Source organism: Castanea sativa, chromosome 1 (assembly GCF_040712315.1).
Source record: "Castanea sativa cultivar Marrone di Chiusa Pesio chromosome 1, ASM4071231v1".
NCBI lineage: Eukaryota > Viridiplantae > Streptophyta > Magnoliopsida > Fagales > Fagaceae > Castanea > Castanea sativa.
Window position 1 is genome coordinate 87745402 of NC_134013.1, and position 27475 is coordinate 87772876.

Genomic DNA, 27475 nt, shown 5'->3' on the forward strand with positions numbered 1-27475 from the left:
TGTTTATGCACTAAAGTAGTATCGGTTGTTTGTGCTTTATTTACTCTTGTTTCCGCACTTAGATAAGTTAGAGTAAAAGCAATCTAGCCGTAATCTTTTAATTTGGGGTCTAAACAAGCTCTTGTATTTTAACACAAATCCGAGATTTCATGAATAATAAACCTAAGTATTCAGTTGGTTAGTTAATTAGGTTAAACAATCTGGCTTTCAAGGATCTAAAACCTAACAGTCTATATATAGAAGAATCAAAATTTAAAACAAGTATGAAAGAGATCCCTTACAGTTATAAACACTTCATTAACTTAGGCAATGGAAAAACTTGGTTGATATCACCCCCATCACCAATGTCATTCTGAGATTTCTTTAATTTTATGGATGTCTGTTTGGTTGGTCAACTATATGACCTCTAATTCATCATTAGGTAATCTTTAAAAAAAAAAATTGATCGAGCTTCTACGATCTCAATTAGGGGCGGAGCCAAGAATTTTAGCTTGAGAGGTTTTACGATCTCAATACCTGTATGCATGCATGCATGCACATGCGTGCAAGCGCACATACACACATATATGCTTAATTTTTAGAATTGATATTAAAAAAAAGAGTGAATATAAAAAAAGTTGTCTAGCTTGATACTAAACATTTACTTATATATAAAAAATAACTTATTATCTCTTATCAAGTTATGAGTAGTGACAATATTTTTTAGACTAAGACTGTGTTTGTTTTGGGTGTAAAAAGAATACGAAAAATATTTTACACCATGAAGAATGTATGGGTTGGCTGGAAAACTCAGTCAAACGGAAAATCATTTCCGATGATTGTAAAATATTAGCCCTTGAAATGTGAAATATTTTATGTTTCTAATTTACCTATTTTCCTCTTCTACCCGAACACAGAGAGAGAGAGAGAGAGAGAGAGAGAGAGAGAGAGAGCCATCGAAAAATAGACCGGACCACCGTGAGTCCGTGACCAAGCAGTGAATGACCCACCCCTAAGCCAATCGGACCACCATGAGCAACCCAACCTTAAGCCGATTTGTCCAACGTGTGAGAAACCCACTCCTAGATCAAACCACCCAGTATGCGACCCACTCCTAGATTGAGCCGCCACCTTTAGATTGACCCACCATGTCCATGTTGCCACTACCATCGCCACCACCAAGTCACCCACGAACCAATCTCTCTCTCTGTCTCTCTCGCTCTGTGTCCCTCTCTCTGTGTCCCTCTTGTGATTTTGATTTTTCTTTTTTGTTTTGATTTTTGTTTCTATGTTTATATATTTTGATTCTCTATAATAATATTTGTTTGGACCCTAGGAAAATGAGAGAAACACGATAAAAATGTGTTTTCTAGAGCATTTTCAGGAACACAACCAAACACTAGAAAATATTTTCCAAAGCATTTTTTGGAATGCAACCAAACACTTGAAAATGTTTTCATTTTTGAAAAATATTTTCACCTGAAAACATTTTACACTTAGAAAACATTTTACGTTGAGCCAAACACAGCGTAAAATTCATTTAATATTATGCATCTTCAAATAGAATCACTTAAAATTTTCAATTTGAGTGAAAAATTACCAAATTGTCTATCAAGGTGAACAAAAACAATAGAACCAATGAAGTGTTCAAAACCACAAATGATCCAAAACTTCATCAAATGTAAGAGTCAATTTTTCACGAAGTGTAATATGGATAAAACAATCACAACAAGAATAATTACCCTCACAAGAAGAGGAATTGTTCACGAAGTGAAAACCCAACAGTAAAACCTAGCTTAGTTCGGCAAATCCACTATGAAAAAGTTGCGATATAAGTTGACTTATAAGATCTCCTGTACAAGTAACTTAACACTATATTCAAGCTCTACACTCTTGCTGCAACTACTGATCAAACCTCTGTCTTTAAAGTACGTAATCCAACATCACAAGTCGATTGCTGACAGCAAAATTGACTTTTGTAGTCTCTCTGATTTCCAACAGCACAGGTGTAGATCTTGTGTTGGGTGATGAATTCTCCTCCCAATGATTTCACAACTAGAGAGGGTTGGAAGACAAGAATATTGAGTTCAAAGTTATTTATTTATTTAGCTGTCTTCCTTCTCTTGAGTGTAGGGTTAATTTACATATAGCTGTCCCTCTCTCTCTCTCTCTCTCTCTCTCTCTCTCTCTCTCTCTCTCTCTCTCTATATATATATATATATATATATATATATATATATAAACTAAAAACCTAATTACCCTACCATCCATTAGGGTGCTCAAATGAACTTGGGTCCAAACTCAAAGTCCAATAGCCCACCTTGAGTTTTGAGGAAATCTTTGGATTATGTTATTCTTAGGCTCAAGTTTAGTTGGGCCTATTGTACGTGTTGCACTAATCTATGTTTATACTTCTTTGCATATACCTTGAAAACTGGCTTGAAAGAGGAGAGTGTTTAAGAGCTTATATATATATATATATATATATATATATATATATATATGGTTAAACTTGCACTTAATCCAAGTGGGATACTAGGATCTTAACATACTATAACGCTCTGCAGACGACATCCATAACGGCTTACTCTATTAACACTGACCCAATGATAGTCATTTCTCCTCTCGGTGGCTCCATTAACCTATTAGTTATTTTAATCTAGCTTCTAGGAGATCCGATCATAAAGCTGCAACTCATTTGATCATATACTCAATGAGTTACGTTCGATTACTCGACGTGGTATTTGGCTTTAATACCAAACGATACAGACTCACGAGTAGAACTTATATGCACATAATTAAACTTTCACTTAATCTATGTAATACACTAGAATCCAAACATTGTATACATATTATTAATTTTAGACTTCATTTAAACTTATAGTCTTCCACTATACATTTTTAAATCTTTCATAATATAATATACACATTCAGTTTAGCATAGAAATTATAAAATGATTTCTGAATGATTTTATATTATTCAATGAGATCCTAGGAATCTTAAATCTATTTGAATAAGGGAAATTGTCTCCTTGCGGTGACAAGGATCCTATCCTAAGTTAGTAAGATGCCTCTCTTATTGAAGGGTACTAATTTACCTGAAACGCATGACCACAAGGCCACTCCAATTAGTAAACGAGTCCAAGAGGGAATCAAACGACTTCCACTACCAGAAAAGTCAATTAATATATATATATATATTTTGTCAAATAACTATTTTAGTTTATGAATGTTGAGTTGGAGAAATTTTGTTTTGAAACCATTTAATATATATAACTTTTGACACCACTTTCCTTCAAAGTTATCAACCAAAGTTATACAAATAAGTATCAACTACCACACTTCTTGGGAGAGTTGGTACCTCCCCTAGTACAAAATGTTTGAGGGTTCTTAACTCTTATGGGTAGGGGTTCAAATTATAAACAGCTACCGGTATTTCTAACTATTAAAAAAAAAAAAGTAAGCATCGGAGTTATACAAGTAATGCTTCTTTCGAACATTATAATCTCCAATAGTAAGTATCAACTTTTTTTTTTGATGAACTACCGCATTTCTTACCAGAGTTGGTACCTACCCTAGCACAAAATTTTTGAGGGGTCTTAACTCTTATGGGTAGGGGATTATAGATAACTAGTTATTAATGGTATTTCTAACCATTAGAAAAAAAGTAAACATCAAAGTTAACTATAGAGGGAATCAAAGGACTTCCACTACCATAAAAGTCAATTAATATATATATATATATATATATATATATATATATATATATTTTGTCTAATAACTATTTTAGTTTATGAATGTTTAGTTGGAGAAATATTATTTTTCAATTATTGATTGTATCAAATTAGTCCATGGTGTTTTGAAACCATTTAATATATATAACTTTTGATACCACTTCCCCTCAAAGTTACCAACCAAAGTTACAAAATCTTTGAGGGGTATTAACTCTTATGGGTAGGGGTTCAAATTATAAAAAGCTATAGGTATTTCTAACTATTAAAAAAAAAAAAGTAAGCATCGGAGTTATACAAATAATGCTTCTTTCGAACTTTGTAATCTCCAATAGTAAGTATCAACTTTTTTTTTGATGAACTACCGCACTTCTTATGAGAGTTGGTACCTACCCTAGCACAAAATGTTTGAGGGGTCTTAACTCTTATGGGCAGGGGATTATAGACAGCTAGTTATTAATGGCATTTCTAACCCTTAGAAAAAAAAGTAAGCATCAAAGTTAACTATAGAGGGAATCAAAGGACTACCACTACCATAGAAGTCAATTAATATATATATATATTTTGTCTAATAACTATTTTAGTTTATGAATGTTTAGTTGGAGAAATATTGTTTTTCAATTATTGATTGTATCAAATTAGTCCATGGTGTTTTGAAACCATTTAATATATATAACTTTTGATACCACTTCCCCTCAAAGTTATCAACCAAAGTTATACAAATAAGTATCAACTACCGCAGTTCTTGGGAGAGTTGGTACCTCCCCTAGTGCAAAATCTTTGAGGGGTATTAACTCTTATGGGTAGGGGTGCAAATTATAAAAAGCTATAGGTATTTCTAACTATTAAAAAAAAAAGTAAGCATCGGAGTTATACAAATAATGCTTCTTTCGAACTTTATAATCTCCAATAGTAAGTATCAACTTTTTTTTTGATGAACTACCGCACTTCTTATGAGAGTTGGTACCTACCCTAGCACAAAATGTTTGAGGGGTCTTAACTCTTATGGGCAGGGGATTATAGACAGCTAGTTATTAATGGCATTTCTAACCCTTAGAAAAAAAGTAAGCATCAAAGTTAACTATAGAGGGAATCAAAGGACTTCCACTACCATAGAAGTCAATTAATATATATATATATTTTGTCTAATAACTATTTTAGTTTATGAATGTTTAGTTGGAGAAATATTGTTTTTCAATTATTGATTGTATCAAATTAGTCCACGGTGTTTTGAAACCATTTAATATATATAACTTTTGATACCACTTCCCCTCAAAGTTATCAACCAAAGTTATACAAATAAGTATCAACTACCGCACTTCTTGGGAGAGTTGGTACCTCCCCTAGTACAAAATCTTTGAGGGATATTAACTCCTATGGGTAGGGGTTCAAATTATAAAAAGCTATAGGTATTTCTAACTATTAAAAAAAAAAAAGTAAGCATCGGAGTTATACAAATAATGCTTCTTTCGAACTTTATAATCTCCAATAGTAAGTATCAACTTTTTTTTTGATGAACTACCGCACTTCTTATGAGAGTTGGTACCTACCCTAGCACAAAATGTTTGAGGGGTCTTAACTCTTATGGGCAGGGGATTATAGACAGCTAGTTATTAATGACATTTCTAATCCTTAGAAAAAAAGTAAGCATCAAAGTTAACTATAGAGGGAATCAAAGGACTTCCACTACCATAGAAGTCAATTAATATATATATATATATATATATATATATATATATATTTTGTCTAATAACTATTTTAGTTTATGAATGTTTAGTTGGAGAAATATTGTTTTTCAATTATTGATTGTATCAAATTAGTCCACGGTGTTTTGAAACCATTTAATATATATAACTTTTGATACCACTTCCCCTCAAAGTTATCAACCAAAGTTATACAAATAAGTATCAACTACCGCACTTCTTGGGAGAGTTGGTACCTCCCCTAGTACAAAATCTTTGAGGGATATTAACTCCTATGGGTAGGGGTTCAAATTATAAAAAGCTATAGGTATTTCTAACTATTAAAAAAAAAAAAGTAAGCATCGGAGTTATACAAATAATGCTTCTTTCGAACTTTATAATCTCCAATAGTAAGTATCAACTTTTTTTTTGATGAACTACCGCACTTCTTATGAGAGTTGGTACCTACCCTAGCACAAAATGTTTGAGGGGTCTTAACTCTTATGGGCAGGGGATTATAGACAGCTAGTTATTAATGACATTTCTAATCCTTAGAAAAAAAGTAAGCATCAAAGTTAACTATAGAGGGAATCAAAGGACTTCCACTACCATAGAAGTCAATTAATATATATATATATATATATATATATATATATATATATTTTGTCTAATAACTATTTTAGTTTATGAATGTTTAGTTGGAGAAATATTGTTTTTCAATTATTGATTGTATCAAATTAGTCCACGGTGTTTTGAAACCATTTAATATATATAACTTTTGATACCACTTCCCCTCAAAGTTATCAACCAAAGTTATACAAATAAGTATCAACTACCGCACTTCTTGGGAGAGTTGGTACCTCCCCTAGTACAAAATCTTTGAGGGATATTAACTCCTATGGGTAGGGGTTCAAATTATAAAAAGCTATAGGTATTTCTAACTATTAAAAAAAAAAAAGTAAGCATCGGAGTTATACAAATAATGCTTCTTTCGAACTTTATAATCTCCAATAGTAAGTATCAACTTTTTTTTTGATGAACTACCGCACTTCTTATGAGAGTTGGTACCTACCCTAGCACAAAATGTTTGAGGGGTCTTAACTCTTATGGGCAGGGGATTATAGACAGCTAGTTATTAATGACATTTCTAATCCTTAGAAAAAAAGTAAGCATCAAAGTTAACTATAGAGGGAATCAAAGGACTTCCACTACCATAAAAGTCAATTAATATATATATATATATATATATATATATATATATATATATATTTTTTGTCAAATAACTATTTTAGTTTATGAATGTTGAGTTGGAGAAATTTTGTTTTTCAATTGTTGATTGTATCAAATTAGTCCATGGTGTTTTGAAACCATTTAATATAGATAACTTTTGACACCACTTCCCTTCAAAGTTATCAACCAAAGTTATACAAATAAGTATCAACTACCACACTTCTTGGGAGAGTTGGTACCTCCCCTAGTACAAAATGTTTGAGGGGTCTTAACTCTTATGGGTAGGGGTTCAAATTATAAACAGCTACCGGTATTTCTAACTATTAAAAAAAAAAAGTAAGCAGTGGAGTTATACAAGTAATGCTTCTTTCGAACATTATAATCTCCAATAGTAAGTATCAACTTTTTTTTTTGATGAACTACCGCATTTCTTACGAGAGTTGGTACCTACCCTAGCACAAAATTTTTGAGGGGTCTTAACTCTTACGGGTAGGGGATTATAGATAACTAGTTATTAATGGTATTTCTAACCATTAGAAAAAAAGTAAGCATCAAAGTTAACTATAGAGGGTATCAAAGGACTTCCACTACCATAAAACTCAATTAATATATATATATATATATATATATATATATATATATATTTTGTCTAATAACTATTTTACTTTATGAATGGTTAGTAGGAGAAATATTGTTTTTCAATTATTGATTGTATCAAATTAGTCCATGGTGTTTTGAAACCATTTAATATATATAACTTTTGATACCACTTCCCCTCAAAGTTATCAACTAAAGTTATACAAATAAGTATCAACTACCGCACTTCTTGGGAGAGTTGGTACCTCCCCTGGTACAAAATGTTTGAGGGGTCTTAACTCTTATGGGTAGGGGTTCAAATTATAAAAAGCTATAGGTATTTCTAACTATTAAAAAAAAAAAGTAAGCATCGGAGTTATACAAATAATGCTTCTTTCGAACTTTATAATCTCCAATAGTAAGTATCAACTTTTTTTTTGATGAACTACCGCACTTCTTATGAGAGTTGGTACCTACCCTAGCACAAAATGTTTGAGGGGTCTTAACTCTTATGGGCAGGGGATTATAGACAGCTAGTTATTAATGGTATTTCTAACCGTTAGAAAAAAAGTAAGCATCAAAGTTAACTATATCAAAGGACTTCCACTACCATAAAAGTCAATTAATATATATATATATATATATATATATATATATATATATATATTGTCAAATAACTATTTTAGTTTATGAATGTTGAGTTGGAGAAATTTTGTTTTTCAATTATTGATTGTGTCAAATTAGTCCATGGTGTTTTGAAACCATTTAATATATATAACTTTTGACACCACTTCCCTTAAAAGTTATCAACCAAAGTTATACAAATAAGTATCAACTATCGCACTTGTTGGGAGAGTTGGTACCTCCCCTAGTACAAAATGTTTGAGGGGTCTTAACTCTTATGGGTAGGGGTTCAAATTATAAACAGCTACCGGTATTTCTAACTATTAAAAAAAAAGTAAGCATTGGAGTTATACAAATAATGCTTCTTTCGAACTTTATAATCTCCAATAGTAAGTATCAACTTTGTTTTTGATGAACTACCGCACTTCTTACGAGAGTTGGTACCTACCCTAGCACAAAATGTTTGAGGGGTCTTAACTCTTATGGGTAGGGGATTATAGACAGCTAGTTATTAATAGTATTTCTAACCATTAGAAAAAAAGTAAGCATCAAAGTTAACTATAGAGGGAATCAAAGGACGTCCACTACCATAAAAGTCAATTATTATATATATATATATATATATATATATATATATATATATTGTCAAATAACTATTTTAGTTTATGAATGTTGAGTTGGAGAAATTTTGCTTTTCAATTATTGATTGTATCAAATTAGTCCATGGTGTTTTGAAACCATTTAATATATATAACTTTTGATACCACTTCCCTTCAAAGTTATCAACCAAAGTTATACAAATAAGTATCAACTACCGCACTTCTTGGGAGAGTTGGTACCTCCCCTAGTACAAAATGTTTGAGGGTCTTAACTCTTATGGGTAGGGGTTCAAATTATAAACAGCTATTGGTATTTCGAACTATTAAAAGAAAAAGTAAGCATCGGAGTTATACAAATAATGCTTCTTTCGAACTTTATAATCTCCAATAGTAAGTATCAGCTTTTTTTTTTGACGAATTACCGCACTTCTTACGAGAGTTGGCACCTACCCTAGCACAAAATGTTTGAGGGGTCTTAACTGTTTTGGGTAGGGGATTATAGACAGCTAGTTATTAATGGTATTTCTAACCATCCGAAAAAACGTAAGCATCAAAGTTAACTATAGTTTAAATTACTCAAGTTGTTAAGGGATTTCATAGGGTATCCAATGATAATAAGGACAATAGTAACGTTGACAATAAAATTTTCTCCAATAGATTTATAAGTACAACTGTACAAGGAAAAGAGTTTTAAAAATATTAATATAATATGTAAGTATTGAATGGTGTAACATTAATAAAAACTTTCATTTGATGTTGTCATTCTATATATAATTATATATACACATACACATAATAATGTGAGTTCTAATTAACTCAATTAGTAAAGTATTTTGTCGTATAAGAAGAGGTTTAGAATTTGAGCCCTACATTTACACTAAAAATCAATTGACGTTTTAGCTTAATGATAAAGAACAATTATCTTGGAACGGATACCATAGATTAAATTCTATCATACTTATAAAAGAAAAAAAAAATGAAAGACATAACAATTTCTAAGAAAAATAAGAAGTACAATAGTAACAATGACAAGATAATCTACTCCCATTGTTTTTTAGGTATACAAGGGTGGAAATTTTAAAATATTAATCTAATATGAAGGTTTTGAATAGTAGAACAAAGTTACATAAAATATAACTTGATTATATATATATATATATATATATATATATATATATATATATATTGTAGGGTCATTGGGCCCAGGAATATGTGTGGGGTGGCCCAAGAGTATTCTTCGAGCTAGAAGCCCAGTCCAAGGACACAGAATGGTCCGAAGGTGTATGAATGTTAACTCATAAGAAATACAAGATAAAGAAGAGATAATGTTTGAATAAAGTATGTTCGAGGAAGATTGTGTCATCGGCTGTGTAAAGCTGAGGTAGGAGAAGGGTTGGTTAATATCCACAGGCTATGTTCTAGAAATTCTTATAGGTTAGGGTAAACACTGTACACGTGGAGGATAAGAAGAAAGGCGGTGGAATATCTAAGATAAAACTGTTACCACCGCCCCCGCATTAAATGCTTTGCAATTGATATTCTGACCGCATTAATGGGGAAGTGAGACCTGAGCACCATGGTGGAACTTGACTCCTATCTTCACAAACTTCAGGGAAGGTGGATGGGACAAGTAGCTAAAACGAACAATTTAACCGTGACGTGGAGGATGAAGAGGAAAGGAAGGAGGGAGTATAAAAGAAAGAGGGGACCTTAAGGAAAAGGGGAGAAGACAAAGGACATTAGAGACCTCACCATCTATAATTGTAATCTATATTGGGAAGAAGTAATATAAGTCATCCTCAACTTATGTCCAAGGAGAAGATTTCTTTCGCATTCATATATAACAGTTCTTCATGTGTGCCATTGTAGAAAAAAAGCCCATCCTCCCTTGTTACCTAAACATCATTAGAACCTAGATTTAAAGCCCACTCTCTCTATAAATTTCATTGTAAAAAGGCCTCTCAGGCCCACCCCCTTCTAATTGTGGGTCCGGGCTCGAATTGTGTCCTTACATATATATATATATATATATATATATATATATATATATATATATATATATATATTATAGAGCAACAACAATTATTAAATCTTAGTCTCAAAATTTTGAAGATCGACTATAGTCATCAACAAATTAATTAAGTTGATTAGATGTTATGTGATTCAATATCCATTTTCATGAGACTTAAAAAGAGTGAAGCAACTGAGGACCAAAGTGTCAAACTTATTACAACTGAGCTCACTCATTATTGAAATAAGTATCACCAAATTTTAGTTTATATATATTGTAATAAGTAGCACTACCCGGCCTCGCTCATTTCACTCAACCTCTCATGCAGCCACCTTCCTTCTCTCACTCAATCTCCTCTCCCACTCTCACTCACGCTCACTGACCCTCAAGCTCACCACCGGTCTCACTCAATCTCCTCTCCCACTCTCACTCACCCTCAAGCTCACCGTCAGTCTCAAGCTTCTTCGCAGGTTCGTTTCAATCTTTTCAGTAAAAGAGCTTGCGATTAATTTCAATCTTTCGATTTTTTTCCAGTTAAAACTTGCGATTTATTTTTTGTTTTTTAATAACTTTGGTTTTGTTAATGAAATCGTTATTGCTAAAATCGTTGTGATGCTCTTTGTTGGAATGGTTGATAATATATTTGGCTTTCAAGTGGTTCAAAAATAAGAGTGGGTATTTGTATCAGTCGGCCTTCAGATTTTTTTTTTTTTTGTTACTCTTAATCAGTCGACCTTTGGTTTAAATCAAGTGTAAATTTTTTGTTGCTCTTTTTAATTTTAATTTTTAATTTTTTTGTTGAGAGACACAGATTCGGTCTTAGTGGGTAATCTTGTTGTTTGAGTAGTGTTTAGAGCTAGTTAATTGTAGTTGATTTGTTGTAGTTGGTTTGTGGTTGATTTGTTTTTTGTGTTGTTGTTGATGCAGATCCTAGAAGGAAAATGGGAGACATCGTTGGACAGTGATTGGGCCTTACAAAAAAGACATTTTTTTAACCAATCCATTTTGTCCTGCAAGAAAAGTATTGTCCAGATAAACCCATTACACTTTCCTACATACACATTCTCAAAGCAGAAAAAGAAAAAGAAAAATGAAGCTCTTTACTTTGATACTTTTCTTAGCTCCCTTCTTGCTTGGTTGTAATGGCGATGTTAGCAGCCTCATCAACTCGTCTCTTTTTGAAAGTATGCTTAAACATCGAAACGATCAAAGATGTAAAAGTAATGGATTCTACACTTACAATGCTTTCATAACTGCTGCCCAATCTTTCGGTGCCTTTGGCACAACTGGTGATGTTGCTACGCGTAAAAGGGAGCTTGCGGCTTTCTTTGGTCAAACCTCTCACTGCACCACAGGTTATTTACTAAGTTTTTGTACTATTGAAGTTGTGTTAAGGACCTAACAAGGTGCTTCACAACTATTGTCCCTAGAATTACTCTAATTACAACAAGTGAAAAATATTATGTCCCTAGAATTACTCAAAGACTTATAGGTTTACAAAATGAGAAGAACAAACATGCCATTATTGTAATAAGTAACTCTAATATAATATAATATAATATAATATTTAAGTGTGTGTTTTAGTATCTCTTACTTTTCATATAGTTAAGAATACTAGGCTATAACTTTTACTAACGTATGAAAACATACATTAGTTATGATAATACTGGTAAAGTTTTTTGTCATCGAATACTAGTTGTTTGTTTTAATAGGTGGGATTGGCTTAATTTTAATTGCAAAAGATGATTATATTTTGTGTAGGAGGGTGGCCTAAAGCACCTGATGGACCATATGCATGGGGATATTGCTTTATTAGGGAAGTTAACAACCAATCCGCGGCCGGAGATAAATATTATGGTCGAGGACCTATCCAACTTTCCTAGTAAGTCTTTAAAATAATAAATTTGTCAATTATAAGTTAGGGGTGCAATTTTTTTTTTAATACAAATTTTCACAAATATGATTGACATAACTTGTTGTGATTCGTACATAATGAAACTCATGTTAGTGGCGAAGTTAAATGAAATAGATGTGCTCATGTCAATATATATCAACAGTTAAAAAATGTGTTAGAAGTATTACTGTGACACACAAATCGAAGACTTTGATCCTGACTTTGATCATTTTATTGACATGTTAGCGACTACAACTACAAGCAAGCAGGAAAAGCCATTGGATTCGATCTCTTAAAAAATCCAGATCTTGTAGCCACAGACCCCGTCATATCATTCAAGACGGCCATATGGTTTTGGATGACCCCACAAGGAAAGAAACCATCTAGCCACGATGTCATCATTGGAAATTGGACACCCTCCCCTGCTGACACTGCAGTTGGTCGAAAATCAGGTTATGGTGTAATCACCAACATTATCAATGGTGGGAACGAGTGTGGCCATGGTTATAATGATAGAGTGTTTGATAGGATTGGTTTCTATAAGTATTACTCCAACATGTTGGGAGTAGACTATGGGACGAACTTAGATTGCTATAATCAAACGCCTTTTGCCTAAATAGCTCTGGTCCAGAGCAAGAAAATGGTCAGCCAAGTACAATTAGAAGACCATATAAATGTATGATCATGAATTGGAGATTTTCTTATTCAATGAGAAATCACTTTTGTAAACCTTTCCTCTAAATCATATACACTAGATTTTTTTTTTTTTTTGGGGGGGGGGGGGGGCGCCCCCAAGCTATGTGGTAGATACGCTCCTATTCTCAACCAAGACGACAATTTCTTACCTCTTAACCAATTCTCTTTAAAAATTTCACGTTTAAAGCCTGCTCACGCACAACTTACTATTAATTTAAAACAATTAATCAATATCAAGTTCAAGTTGTTAATTAGGCGGTTATAAGTGTAATATGGATAAAACAATCACAACAAGAGAATAATTACCCTCACAAGATGAGGAATTGTTCACGAAGTGAAAATCCAACAGTAAGACCTAGCTTAGTTCGGCAAATCCACTATGAAAAAGTTGCGATATAAGTTGACTTATAAGATCTCCTGTACAAGTAACTTAACACTATGTTCAAGCTCTACTCTCTTGCTGCAACTATTGACCCAACCTCTATCTTTAAAGTAATCCAACATCACAAGTCGATTGCTAGCTGACTGCAAAATTGATTTTTGTAGTCTCTATGATTTCCAACAACACAGGTGTAGATCTTGTGTTGGGTGATGAATTCTCCTCCCAATGATTTCACAATTGGAGAGGGTTGGAAGACAAGAATATTGAGTTCAAAGTTATTTATTTAGCTGTCTTCCTTCTCTTTAGTTTAGGGTTAATTTACATATAGTTATGTAGGGTTTTGGGCTAGAGCTTGTCGCCAAAAAGACAATTGGAGCAAATCTCAAAATATTTTGTAGGAGGATTTTGGTCGATTGAGAGTTTACCGAGATTTTTTGCCCAGAGCTTGGGTGACCGAGAATGTGCTCGCATGACCATGAATTCCAATTTCACACTATCCCTTGTACATTACAAAATTAAAACTCAACATTTAAGAAAAAAAAAATTGTCTTGAAATTAACCATCATCTAGAAATCCAAACATCTTTTTTCATCATTTTTCCGTAGTATAATATTTCCGCCACGATGAAGTGGGTCACCTACTGGATGGTCCATCCACAAAACAAGACATAAAATACAGCCTAACCTCAACAACACGATTTTCCACAAAGAATTGGACTAGAAATTGGGTCGGTGAAGATGGAGTCAGGCTTAACCAATCCATTTTGTCCTGCTAGAAAAGTATAGTCCAGATAAACCCATAACACTTTCCTATATATAGTTACATACACACCGTTGTTTTGAACACATATTCTCAAAGCAATATATATATATATATATATATATATATATATATATATGAAGCTTTTTACTTTGATACTTTTCTCGGCTTCCTTCTTGCTTGGTTGTAATGGCGATGTTAGCAGCCTCATCAGCTTGTCTCTTTTTGAAAGTATGCTTAAACATCGAAACGATCAAGGATGTAGTAATGGATTCTACACTTACAATGCTTTAAGAACTACTTCAAATACAATAATATATTCACTACAACAAATTAGACTTTTTTCAAGAGTCAAAACCCCTAAAAAAAGTATTAAAAAACCTTGAAAAAAGTTATTTTAAGAGTCCAACCGACCCTTGATAACCTTTGAAACATATACCGTCGAAAAAGAAATTTTGAGAGCCTTCGTGCCCCTCAAAACAAGTGCGCTAATCTTATTTTGAGGGTCAAGAGACCCTTAAATAACCTTTTACCAAGGTTTAAAAGATTTATACTTACAACCCTTGATAAATAAGGTTATTTAAGGGGTCTCTTGACCCTCAAAATAAGATTTTATTTTATTTAAAAAAAAAACCACAATCATGTACTATATATATATATATATATATATATATATATATATATATATATATATATATATACATTCATGAAGTTAGACATGGTAGCAAGTGGTGGCAAATTGATGCCAACCATAAACCTGGCAATTGATTAAGAAAGCTTAAAACAAGAAATTAAAGGACTGCACAAGAACCCAAATACACAAAGTGAAAAGTATCAACAATCATGTATGATCAAACAATCATTAGGGAGAGAAGCATCTATAAAATCCCCCCGAAAAATTTCAATATACCATAGCTTTAACAGACACACAGGTCTAGGCTTATCACTTATCAGTTTAGCAGAATCAAAAACTACACAAATCCCTCAATGATTCTTATAAAGGTATGAATCTAAGATGTTTTGTGGGCTAGTATTGGATATGTATATCCTCCCCTTGTTTATGGCTGTGCTTGCCTTGCTGTCCAGCCCAGGAGGAACCTGTAAAACAATCAATTGCTTGTGAGCCATATTGGAAAGAACTTGACAACATCACTACAAAACTCTTTAACTAATCAACGTTCCTTTATAATCATCAAAAACTATTCAAAATACGAATGACAGTAGATTAGAAAATTACCAGTAATTCTTTTAGTAGGATCAAATGTGAACATTTTCTCTATGAGATCAATGGCCAATGGATGAACATATGAATTATATGTGAGGGATTTCTTTTTTGGAGTTTCATTTGATCGCTGGATTCAAATGATTGAGATGTTAATCGTTGGCATTCTTGTGTAGGTGCATATTTGTAAGAAAAATATAGGCCAGTTTTCAGGCTACGTGTGGACTGGGAATGAGGTGTTTTTTCTAATTCATCCAAATTATTTACAAAATGCAACCTAGATCCTAACACATGACAAACATTTTTATTCTAACTCAAGTAAAAAAGTTCAATTGAAAAAAAGTATATATATGGAGAAATCTGAAGTCATGAAGTCTAAGGCAATTCCCTTCACCAACTTGTAAAACCACCTTAAATCACCATCATTTGCTTTAATTAAATACACTAACAGTAAGCAAATCATAAAATAATTACCTTGCTATATTTCTATCATGCAAGTCTTTTTGTTTTTTCTCTAATAGTCTTCCCCACCAAAGACAGCGCAGTTCTACAGTGCCAGCAAAATTTTGTATCATGGGTTCACAGCAGTGTCAACAAGAAGAATTCTTTTGATAAGTAATAAATTTCATTAAAATTCTAAGTATACAGGATGTATGTAAGAGAAACACCCTTTAAAAAAAAAATCTAATATTAAGATAAGCCAAGAAGAAGTTTCACACAAATTACTTATGTTTCTAGCAGAAAGTTCTAACCCTAAAACTGTCAAACACCCCAATGTTGTCAATTACAATAATCCATTTCAACTTTAAGAGACTTCGTCCTGTGCTAATCTATAAGTCTAGTAGATCATCAGAACTGGCAATAACATCAATCCACATATAAGAATTTTGAAGAATCTATCATAAAAGACCAAATATCAGCATCCATTGCAAACAATCATTATGCCATCTAGGCTAAAGCGGTCTTGCAAAATCGTCTATAGGTTCAATCAGTTTCATTTCAAGAAATAAATAAATCGTCAACAATTAACAAATAGCTCACAATCAGCTTTTGAAGTTGCCATACACCTCTCAAAACCATTTCACTTCAAAACTTATACAGCAACAGCAACAACAACATAATATGTTCATTGAATAATAGTCTAATATGGCTTTGTTAAAGTGTTGGAATAATTCATACTGACATGTTCAAAAAATTTCAAATTAAAGTTCATACCCTTATCATTTTTCGCCGCCAACGTGGAATAAGTGGGTGATAAAATTTGTAGTCTGTTACTAGTCCACAACTTCTAACATAGCCGTAGATTTTGCATAAAAGCTTAGTTGTTACCAACGGAAACCACATGTGCCCTGTGAACATAGCATTTCTTTTACCATAGAAAATTAGAAACTTCATTCCTCAGAATTATTGTTTTTTTTTTTTTTTTTTTGAAAAGAGAATTATTGTTGTTGTTGCTTACAAACAAACATTATAGAATTATTTAGAACCCACGAGCATCACACGGCAAATACAGACATAGTGACACATAATACATTACTACACTGTTAAGAAAGAAGAAAAGTACGGGCCAAAAGTGGGACCGACCATTCCCATGTGACTTGTGTGCTAGGGGGAATTTAGAGTAAAAGTGTCCCCACTACAACGTTCGACTATTTAATGTTTTTTAATAGTAATAGTTAAGAAAATCACAAACAAATCAACAACAACCATTTCACTCAACAATTCACTCAACAATTGCAGACCAACAACAACCATTTCACCAACAAATAGTTCCCAACAAAATCACAAGCAAATGAACAATTTTGAATTGAAGTTGAAGTGTGTATGAGCCTGCCAAGAGACACCACAGAACTTGTATGACAAAAAATTTTTGTGGTTCCCAAATAGATCCTGAATGTCATATTTATATGTTTTAACTGTAAGGTTGCCTATGAACCACCTCTCCAGAACCCCACAAAGGTGAGAACTTTGTACACTGGCTATGACCTTTCTTATATATTTTGTAATATCATTCGGTACTAAAGTTAATTTACCCTATTCTAAATAATCACCAAAAATAAATAGCGTACAATACAATGAACTCCTACCATAAATGTGGCAGACGTTTGTGACAACCATTTTGATTTGCTTTGCCATGGAAATTGTTTGAGGAATCAACAATCAGAGATCTTCCATTTCACTAAAAATTTAACCATGTGCAAGTTTGCAACTACGGCACATGAGTGTGTACTAACCCACACAAAGAAACAGTGAGGGATGTTTAATTAAAAGAATTATGCATCACCATAGAGAAACCTAAAATATGTAAATAACAGGCTACTACCATACTTGTATCTTGTTATAAAAACATGCATAAGATAAGATACAGAACTTAAAAATAAGTTGCTTCACCAATTAGCATCCAAACTATACAACATGTGGATTACTGATATTAAGATTTCAAAGAATTTTTAAACCACCTTTTTTACATTACCTACTAATATTAACTATCAACAATATGCAGAAATTAAAAGAACTTGCGACACCAATTAGCATCCAAACTGCACAACTCGTGGATTACTGATATTTAGGCTTCAAAGAATTATTTTGACACCCATTTCGTGAGTAGTACCAACAATTTACTAGAGTGGTTCAGACCAAACTGAAATAATGGGGACAGTTTATGACCAGGGTGCGTGCTTGTTTAAAGAGAAGGTGCATAATACCTAATCACTAAGCAGGTGATCATAACACATGAAAAATACCATTTGGAACCACTGGATTGTATATCAAATTATGAAAGTCTGTATTCAAGGGCCTATTATCATCTTATCCAATGATCCAATAATTAAAACTTATTAACTTCCTTATAGCTTTGACTGTGCAATATATGGTTCATTCTAAATAGTTTACCACTCAGATTACAACAGTAACACTAAATTAACATGTTAGTCAGGATTCTCAAGCACATGAAAAACAGAGTGCCATCTCAAGCAAAGAAAAAAGTAATCAGAACAGTTGATTGGTACCTAAATTTCCAAATCCACAATCAATACAATCAAGAATTCAAGACTTGTTTGAGTGATGGACTTCAATAAGCTCTTAAAAGGTACGGAAAGAAACTCATAGACAAAGCAAGGCATTTGCTATTACCAACTAAGTGAGAGCTAATAATTTACACTTCAAGGGACCAACAACAAAGAATATATTTTGATAATAACAAACCCCAGAAAGTAAAAGGAACCCACTTGGGAAAACAAAAAATAAATCTTACAACCAAACATGAATGGAAAACCAACAGCAGAGAAAGAATAGATCTCAGTTCTTCAACCGACCCCAAAAAAAAAGTACTCATAGAAAGAGAGAGGGCTTACAAGAGGAGTGTAGAGTCCCATCACAATATACTGAAACAGTTTCTTCCCAACAAAAGGAGCAAAAAACACATAGAAAGCAAACCCCAATGCCAAAAATACAGCAACAGCCACCACCTTCACAAAGAGTAAAAAACACTCAAAAAATGAAACTTTGAACAATAACAACAACAACAAAATGCTCAGTTAATAAGATATTGTAGTTTGTTTCTTGGTAGATCTATGGGGGACAGTTTTTATTTTTTGGGTCATATTATATCACACTTTGTCGGTAATATGGACTAATGGACTTGTTGCAAGCAGTGGGAATGTCAAGTTGTCTTGGTGGTTCTGAAAAACTAGGTTATTATATTCCAACAAGGGCTACGGAGCATAGGAAGACAATTAACTTTGTATATTCTTTCCTTCTTCACACCAAGTAATATATTTCATATTTAATCTATGCTAGGCTTAAAATGATCAATATATAACCAATCTGTTTGAAGTGGGGTCATGTTGTGGAATATTACTCTGTTGCTAGGCTTAAAATGATCAATATATAACCAATCCTTTTGATGCATCTGAGAATCATCTACATGTTAAGTGGGAAACATTTTTCAGCTCTTATTGTCCACAGATACTTTGTTTTGGGGCATGTTATTCACTTCAATTCAACTTTCTTGTTACTGCAGCCTGGCCTATTTTTTGTCTGATTATCTAAACTGTTTCAGTGGCTTTCAAGTTGTCCAAGAGAAAAACTGATGACAATCTGCAAATGCTTCATTCAATACTTTACGGAAAGAAGGCTAAGGTGACCTACCAACTCAGTTTCTTGGTATCGGTTTTGGATTGACATTCATCAAATGATTGAGATGTTAATCGTTGGCATTCTTGTGTAGGTGCATATTTGTAAGAAAAATATAGGCCAGTTTTCAGGCTACGTGTGGACTGGGAATGAGGTGTTTTTTCTAATTCATCCAAATTATTTATAATTTAAATCCATCGGTCAACACACTCATGGGTTGCATACTAACACTTAAATCTAATTCATCCAAAGCAATTGAAAAATCCAATTACTCCAAAACCAAATAAACAAATACACATTTCGTTCAACACACAGAAAAAGGAACTTACAGCCTAGTGAGATCCAAGAGATTAGTCACAGCAGTAGGGAAAGGTCCAACGATCGAAACCGCGTAAATTTCTCTGCAAAAATTGAATCCAATTTAGCTCAAAAACAAGCTCCTAATTACACAATCACATTTTACAAAATTCGAATAAAAAAAAATTCATCAAATTGTGAAAATTCCAAAAAGAGACAAAGAAAGAATCAATATTAACATAATTCTATAAACAAACACACACAAAGGTTCAGATCAGTTCTGTATGAAGTGTGGTAAAAGTTGGCATTAAAAAAATCACACAATCTGTTAAAGTTCACATAATCGCACTCTTTCTTCTTCTTCTTTTTTTTCTTTAATTTTCTAGTAGGTTCGAGAACTATAGCTTAGGAATCACAATGAAAAGAGGAACACCTAGCATTTGATTTGACAGTTATGGAAATTTTTAGTGAGAAATGAAACCCTAGATCAATCGCATTACAAGTAAAACGAAATGTGAAACGAAATCATGGGGAAATTGATGAAAAAGTGTGGGTAAACCAAAAAAACAAAAAAATCAAAGACGAAATTAGGGTTTGTGATTCGTACCTAATCGGAGCTGAGAAACGGTGATCGTCTAAATCGGCAGAGAGATGAAGAGTCACAAAATGGAGATGAACTCGTACCTAATCGGAGCTATGCGATTACGTCGAGCTCTATGAGATCTCCATGATCGACAAGCTATGAGATCTCCATGCTCTGCGATTTCTACTCTCAGACAGGTCACAAAGAGCTCTGTTGACGGTTAAAGTCGAGTACAAGACTCTGCTCTCGTTAGCTAATTTGTTTTAAATTTTATATAATACGGCTATAGTTTTAAATTTAGTTGTCGGCTTTTTGCAAGGGATGAAAATTTTGTTGTGGGCATTTTTCAAGGGCTGAAAAATTTGTAATATTTTACCAAGGGTTGTTGGCTGAAAAAACTGGTGAGTTTTTTTTTTCCCATTTATTTCATGGGTGCTTTAACTTATTTTGAGGGACCAAATAACATTTGAAATAAAGTTTAGTAATAAAGCCCTCTGCATTTTTATTTATAGGTTGTATCGACAGATTTTAGTAAACCCTCGATAAAAAAGGGTTGAAATAACTACACTTTGTTGTAGTGATTCACTCTACAAATTAATACAAAAACTTACTTGATATCTTTCTTTACTTGCCTTGAATACAAACACTCTTCGTGGCTGTAGTACCCCAAAACCTTGTCTTTATATATGTTTCACAACTAAAGAAAATTTTCCTATTTTCATTGCAATGGCAGACACTATATATTATTCTCTCATCACCGGCTCTCACATTGCCTGTTTTCTCTTTTTTTTTTCTGTCGATCTCACGCAGTCACGCTACAGAACACTCTTCTCTGCGTTTTCCACACTATCTCCTGTTCTTTTCACGTGAATCTCCTAATTCCTAAACCACACCAAACTCGCCGCTATTGCTTTTGGTGGAGCACATGATATGATACAATTTCATATTGAATAGGTAGCCCAAAAAATAAAAAAGTTGGTTGACCTCAATATATACACCGTTTTTGAGGAATTGGTTTGGTTGATCGATAATAATATATGGATTTCTTTATGGAATAAATAGCAACATCGTTTCAATATATATATATATATATATATATATATATATATATATATATATAGTTTAGGGTGTAAGAAAATCAACTTAAGTTTAGGTCTTTTATATTTAAATATCAATTAAATAAAATTAATTTTTTAGAAGAAAAAAAATTTTAATACTAATCAGGTTAATTTAATGTATCAATACTGACGCAACTAAAGTTGATTTTATATAAAGAACCAAATATTATGAGTTCAAGCATAAAATTTAATAAAATGAAATGAAGATTTATTATTCTAGAAAGAGGGTTTACTTTAACTACGATAAAGTGATGCATCATTGAAAATTATGATTTTGGTGTTACAAAATAAAAAGAGATTAGGTTAAGTTGCGTATTCCTTGAACTGCCACTGATGGTCAGAGAGGAATGCCATTGATACCATAAAGATTAGGTTAAGAATTTTTTTTTTTTTTTTTTGAGAAACAGATTAGATTAAGAAACCCACGTACAAATTGAGTGTTTGGTATATTTTCAACAGACAGTAAGAGTGCGTTTCTTGTCAAAAGCTCCATTAATCGTAGACCCTCTGCCTTTTTATGATGTGATGAAAAGCAAACTCTTAACCAATAACTACAATCAAAAGTGAGGAAAATTCCCCAAGAACTTGCGTACGTAACTACGTATCCAATTTTTACTTTATCAAGATCTTCAAAATATATAAGGACTAATTTATACAGCAATAAAGCATTTCCCAAGTCTAGAGAGTCTCTCATGGGCAGAACAGCTTGCCCAATTATTAATTTCATTGATAACTAAGATTCCACTTCTGGACACTATTTAGATCTTGTTTTTTCTGGCCTGTTTAGCAATTTGATTTAAAATTTTCAGCAAGAAAAAAAATATATCGTTTATCAATACTTCAAGTCTGCAATGCTCTAACCTGATTCTCTCTAGCCCCTCCTGCTGTTGCTAATGTCATCGATGGCACTCTTCTTCATCTTCAATCTTTTCGCTCTTTTGATTTTTCACACATTAAAAGAGAAGACAACAAACCTGTCCATATTTTAGCACATCATGCAAACTTTGTAGATGATTTTGTGGCATGTAATGAGAAAATCCCAGTTTCTTAGAAACTGCCATTGCCTCTGACGTACCGAATTGCTTTTGATTTTCTATTAAGGATATGCTGCAATAATTTCCCATTATATATATATATATATATATATTAATTAGTGATGACTTTTTTTTGCTCATGGCAAAGCCTTGCCCAAGATTAGGGCATGCCTTTCTTTACTATTATTATTATTATTATTAAGGGGTGGCTAGTTTCCAATATGGCTATGTTACACTATGTGGGTAGCTAGCAGTGCCAAAGTCAGGGTTTGACTTGAAGAGAGGTGGAGGTAAAATTTATATTTGACATTCACATTTGCACATATGCATATGAGCATATGTAGCGATTTAGAGTCATTTGATGAATAATAAATCATTCATGTGAATGCTAAGTGATATTTGAATGCAACCAAAAACAAAAAATTGTAGTAGGTTGTGCCAAATGACTACTCTTACAAATTAGTAAATAAATTATATATATATATATATTTATTTAAAGATATATTTTCTCAATTAAGGGATAATATTTAACAACCCATGTTTTGATTAAGTGATAAGATTTAACTATAATTTAAAACAGATTTAAATTCTATTCAAACTAAGATTCTATTATAATTTTTTTAAAACTAATATCTCACACAACCCACGTTTTTGTTTTTAATTTTTCCCCTCAAGTTGCATGATTTCAAAACAATTTAAATTCTATTCAAAACTAAAAGTCTATTATAAACAATTTCTAAACTTAAATCCCACACAACCCATGTTTTTGTTTTTTTCCTCAAGTTGCATATTCTTAAATTAATATTTTATTAGAATATTAAGCTAAAAAACTCTTGACTAATAGTTACAATTTAACAATAATTTAATAAAGGTAAAATTTATTATCAAAGTTTTAGAAATTTAAATTCAACTCTAACTAAAATCTATTATCACAATTTTTAGAACTTATATATATTCAGACATGATTTTTCGATACAATTCCTCTTAACCAATAGACCATTCCTATATCATATATGATATCATATAATCATAACATATTATAAAAGTTGGATTTAGAAGCTGTGATTGTGTCATGTGGCTACACCAAATTGCAATAATTTTCAGATAAAAACAACATTTTATTTGTTCTTATCAATTTCTTTGGATAAAAGAATAATAATTGCTCTAATAAAGCATGCAACTTACAATAAGTGTTTTCTAAAGTTTCAAAAAGAGATTAAATTTAGTTGGTTGGTGCCATACAAATACAACCTACAATTGTGTCTATCTAAAATATTATTAGCAAAGCCTTAGGATAGAATTACCTATAAAAAAAGGATAGAAGTTAAATAAAAAAAACAGATTAAAATAATACCTAAAAGCAAATAAGATATAATTAAAAAAAAAAGAAAAAAAAAAGAAAAAGAAGATGGAATTGAATACTATTGTGATCAACATACTTTTTTTCACTTAGTTTTTTTTTTTGGGGATAAATATGTATCATATGTCATCTTTTTCTTAATAATAAAGCAACAAAAGAAAGTATTTGATTTTCATCTAAACTCTTTATTTTCATTCATATCAACTTCTTCACAACTTCAAATTCTCTCTCTATATAACAACAATTTGTTGGTGTATTATTCTTTTTGGTGTAATATATGGATTTCTCTCTTCCTTACCTATAACCTTGCAGGTATATTTACTTCATCAAATTGAATAGAATTTTTGTATTTTTTGCCTTTTTATTATATACTATATGATTTTTATCAACAAGTTTTATAGTTAGTTATATGATTTTGTGTATTTGTGTTTATGGATTATGTTGAAAATATAAACTTTTGTCTCTCTTAATATCATAGTCATCATACCTTTTAGTTTTTGTTGTTGTTGTTGTTGTTGTTGTTGTTGTTGTAGATGTTGCACATTTTTAATGATAACTTACAAAGTTTCAATATGAGGTATTCAAAGGAATTTTACTATAATGTAATGGTGTGGAATGTTTTCCCTTTCAGTATATTATATAGCAAGAAATATATTTGTATCATTTATTTTCTCATCATATGATTATTTATTGTTGACATCAATATTTTATTGTGGATATATTTTGTTGTGGTTTTTGTTTGGAGCTTTGTTCCATGTAATCTATCTTCTTCAAAAGCAAAATTTGTTGCCAACATGAAATTGGATATAAGAGAAAAAGAAGGATCTAATAATGTTCTTACATGTGGGCTAGGCTAAATTAGATCCATCTGTCCAAATTCTTATGTAAGTTTATTTCTACTTAACTCCGTATTCATCTTTTTTAAGTTCAGAAATTCAGATTGTTTTTCATTAATGAAATGTAATTTTGGTTTAATTTTGTTTTTAAATCTTTTAATTATTAAATTCATTAATTTTTTTTCATGTGTAAAATTAATATATGTGTTCTTAAAGGCTAATACACAATACAGTTAGAGACATTACTAAAAGTTTGGGTGTTATATTTATTTATTAGTATGTTAGAATGTTATATGTGGATATTATTACATAAGTCGATTTTATAGCTAAGTGGGTGATATAACCATTTGAATAAAATCAACACTAAAACAGATTATTTAAATATCAAAATAAGACATAAAAATTGAATTTCTTTTAGGTGTGCAAGTACAATTGATTTTTAAGCTTAAAATATGGCATCAATTCTTTTAGGTTAACCTTATTCATGCAAGTATTAGAAACAATTTAACTACTAGAGTTCAAATCCCCCTCTTCATAAATAAATAAGGATAAAAAAATTAAAAAAATATTTTATTAATCATTGTAATTAGATATATTATATATGAGGACAAATATACAAAATTATGCATTTTATAATCAATTCATTACAAGTTATCATAACAATAATCATTCATTTAGTTAGATACGAGTTCTAAAACTATGCAATAATAATTCCTTTAGTTATTGTTTGTCAAAAAAATATATAAAGAAAATTCAGGACTAAAACCGTATAATGTATGAGACTTCCACTAGTATATAATAAAAGTTGGGTTTAGAAAATGGTGGTTGCACCAAGTGGCTACTCTAACTAATTAGTAAATTAATTTTATAGTTTTTGTTAGGATATATTTCCTCAATTAAAGGATAATATTTAACAATTTTTTAATTTAGGTAAAACCTTATCATTCAAATTTCAACAAATTTATATTAAATCATATTCAAATTAAAAGTCTATTATGAAAATTTTCTAAACTTAAATCTCACACAACAACCCATGTTTTCTTTCTAAAAAAACCATATGTTTTGACTAAGGGATAAGATTTAAAAATAATTTTAAACAAATATAAATTCTATTCAAATTTAAAGTTTATTATAAAAAATTTCTGAACTTAAATCCCACACAATCCACGTTTTTTTTTTCCCCCTTAAGTTGCATGATTTAACAATAATTTAGAACAAATTTAAATTCTATTCAAAACTAAAAGTCTATTATAAAATGTTAGGTTCTAAGACTTTAGGATCTAAATGTATTAGAACTTCAATGTATAATATTGGCAAATCATGATCAAAACGTAGTGTCTAGATTTAGGTTGCTCAAAGTGTGTTTATGTGTAAAGTTGGAATCGAGTACTTGCAGGAAATTACTATTCAATTTCTGCAAGGTTCGATCGATTGAAAATTAGACTCGATCGATCGAAACTCGTGCAGATTGTTTTTTCTACAGAATTTTCCAACTTAGCCTAAGCCTGTTCGACGTGTAGCGTATTATGCTTTATGTCTCATATAAAAAGAAAAACCCTAACCACGTTTTAGAGGTTGTTGATTAGCTGTATGTGTGAATCTCTTGTGAGATCTAGAGGTGTTTTCCTTCATACATACTTAGGGTTATCAAGATCAAGATTGATGTTGAAAACTTGGTGATCTCTTCAGTTGCTGTTTCAAGAGCTTAAAGAAAAACACAATTGGGTGTACTTGTGGTTGCTGTGGATCAATGAAAGAAGTAGTCCGTGGACTCGGAACTGTCACTTGGTCGTGGTAGTAAGTTTTCTACTCGAGATAGCATTAGGATGTTAGTGGTCTAAGTCCTTTTGTAAAACTTCAATTCCTTCATAGTGGATCTTGTTTTACCTTGAGGATAGCTAGGTTAAATTCTCCCTAGGTTTTTCATCGGTTTGGTTTTTCTAGGTAATCATATCGTGTATTATTTACTTTTCCGCATTGTTTTGCATGATATGATTTGAATGTGTTAACCTAAATCTGAATAATTTATCTAAATAATTACTTGGCTAAATAACTAGGTTAAACAACTTGTGTTTTAAGAGGCTTAAAAACGTACATAAAAAATTTCTAAACTTAAATCCCACACAACTCATGTTTTTGTTTTGTTTTTCCTCAAGTTGCATCTTATTAAATTAATGTTTTATTAGGATATTAAGCAACAAAGCTCTCGACTAAGGGATAAGATTTAACAATAATTTAATTTAGATAAAACTTTATCATCTAAGTTTTAGAAATTTAAATTATTCTACTCCAACTAAAAGTTTATTATCAAAATTTTTAGAGCTTATATATATATATATATATAATTAGCCATGACTTTTCAATACAATCCCTCTTTACTAATAAACCATCCCTATAATTAAATCCCACATGATACACCCCATGTTGTTATTAATATTTTTTTTCAAAATGCAACTTAGGTTTATGTTTTAATCTAATAAATCCATCCTACTTATTATTCTTTACTTCTGAATTTGTGTGCAAGATATCATGCCAAAGGAAGTTTACTATGAAGAAGCAAAACAATGGACACCCATTTAAGTTCTTATTGGTTCTCTTATGTAAGTTTACTTATTTATTTTTTTATATTCTCAAATTTTGAACTCTTTTTTGTATGTTTTAATTTTAGGTTTTGGTTATTGTATTTCATTTGTAAGTGTGTTTTTCCTTTAAAAAAAATGTGAGTGTG

At 31.6% G+C, this 27475-nt stretch overlaps 1 protein-coding gene across 1 annotated transcript; it reads left to right on the top strand.

Moving 5' to 3' along the window:
• Positions 1–10527: 10527 nt before the first annotated feature.
• LOC142636041 (endochitinase-like) lies at positions 10528–13093 on the top strand. Its single transcript, XM_075810143.1, has 4 exons — positions 10528–10902; positions 11360–11787; positions 12194–12314; positions 12573–13093. The coding sequence occupies exons 2-4, from the start codon at positions 11523–11525 to the stop codon at positions 12940–12942; spliced, it is 756 nt and encodes a 251-aa protein (XP_075666258.1). The 5' UTR covers positions 10528–10902; positions 11360–11522; the 3' UTR covers positions 12943–13093.
• The last annotated feature ends 14382 nt before the right edge of the window (positions 13094–27475 follow it).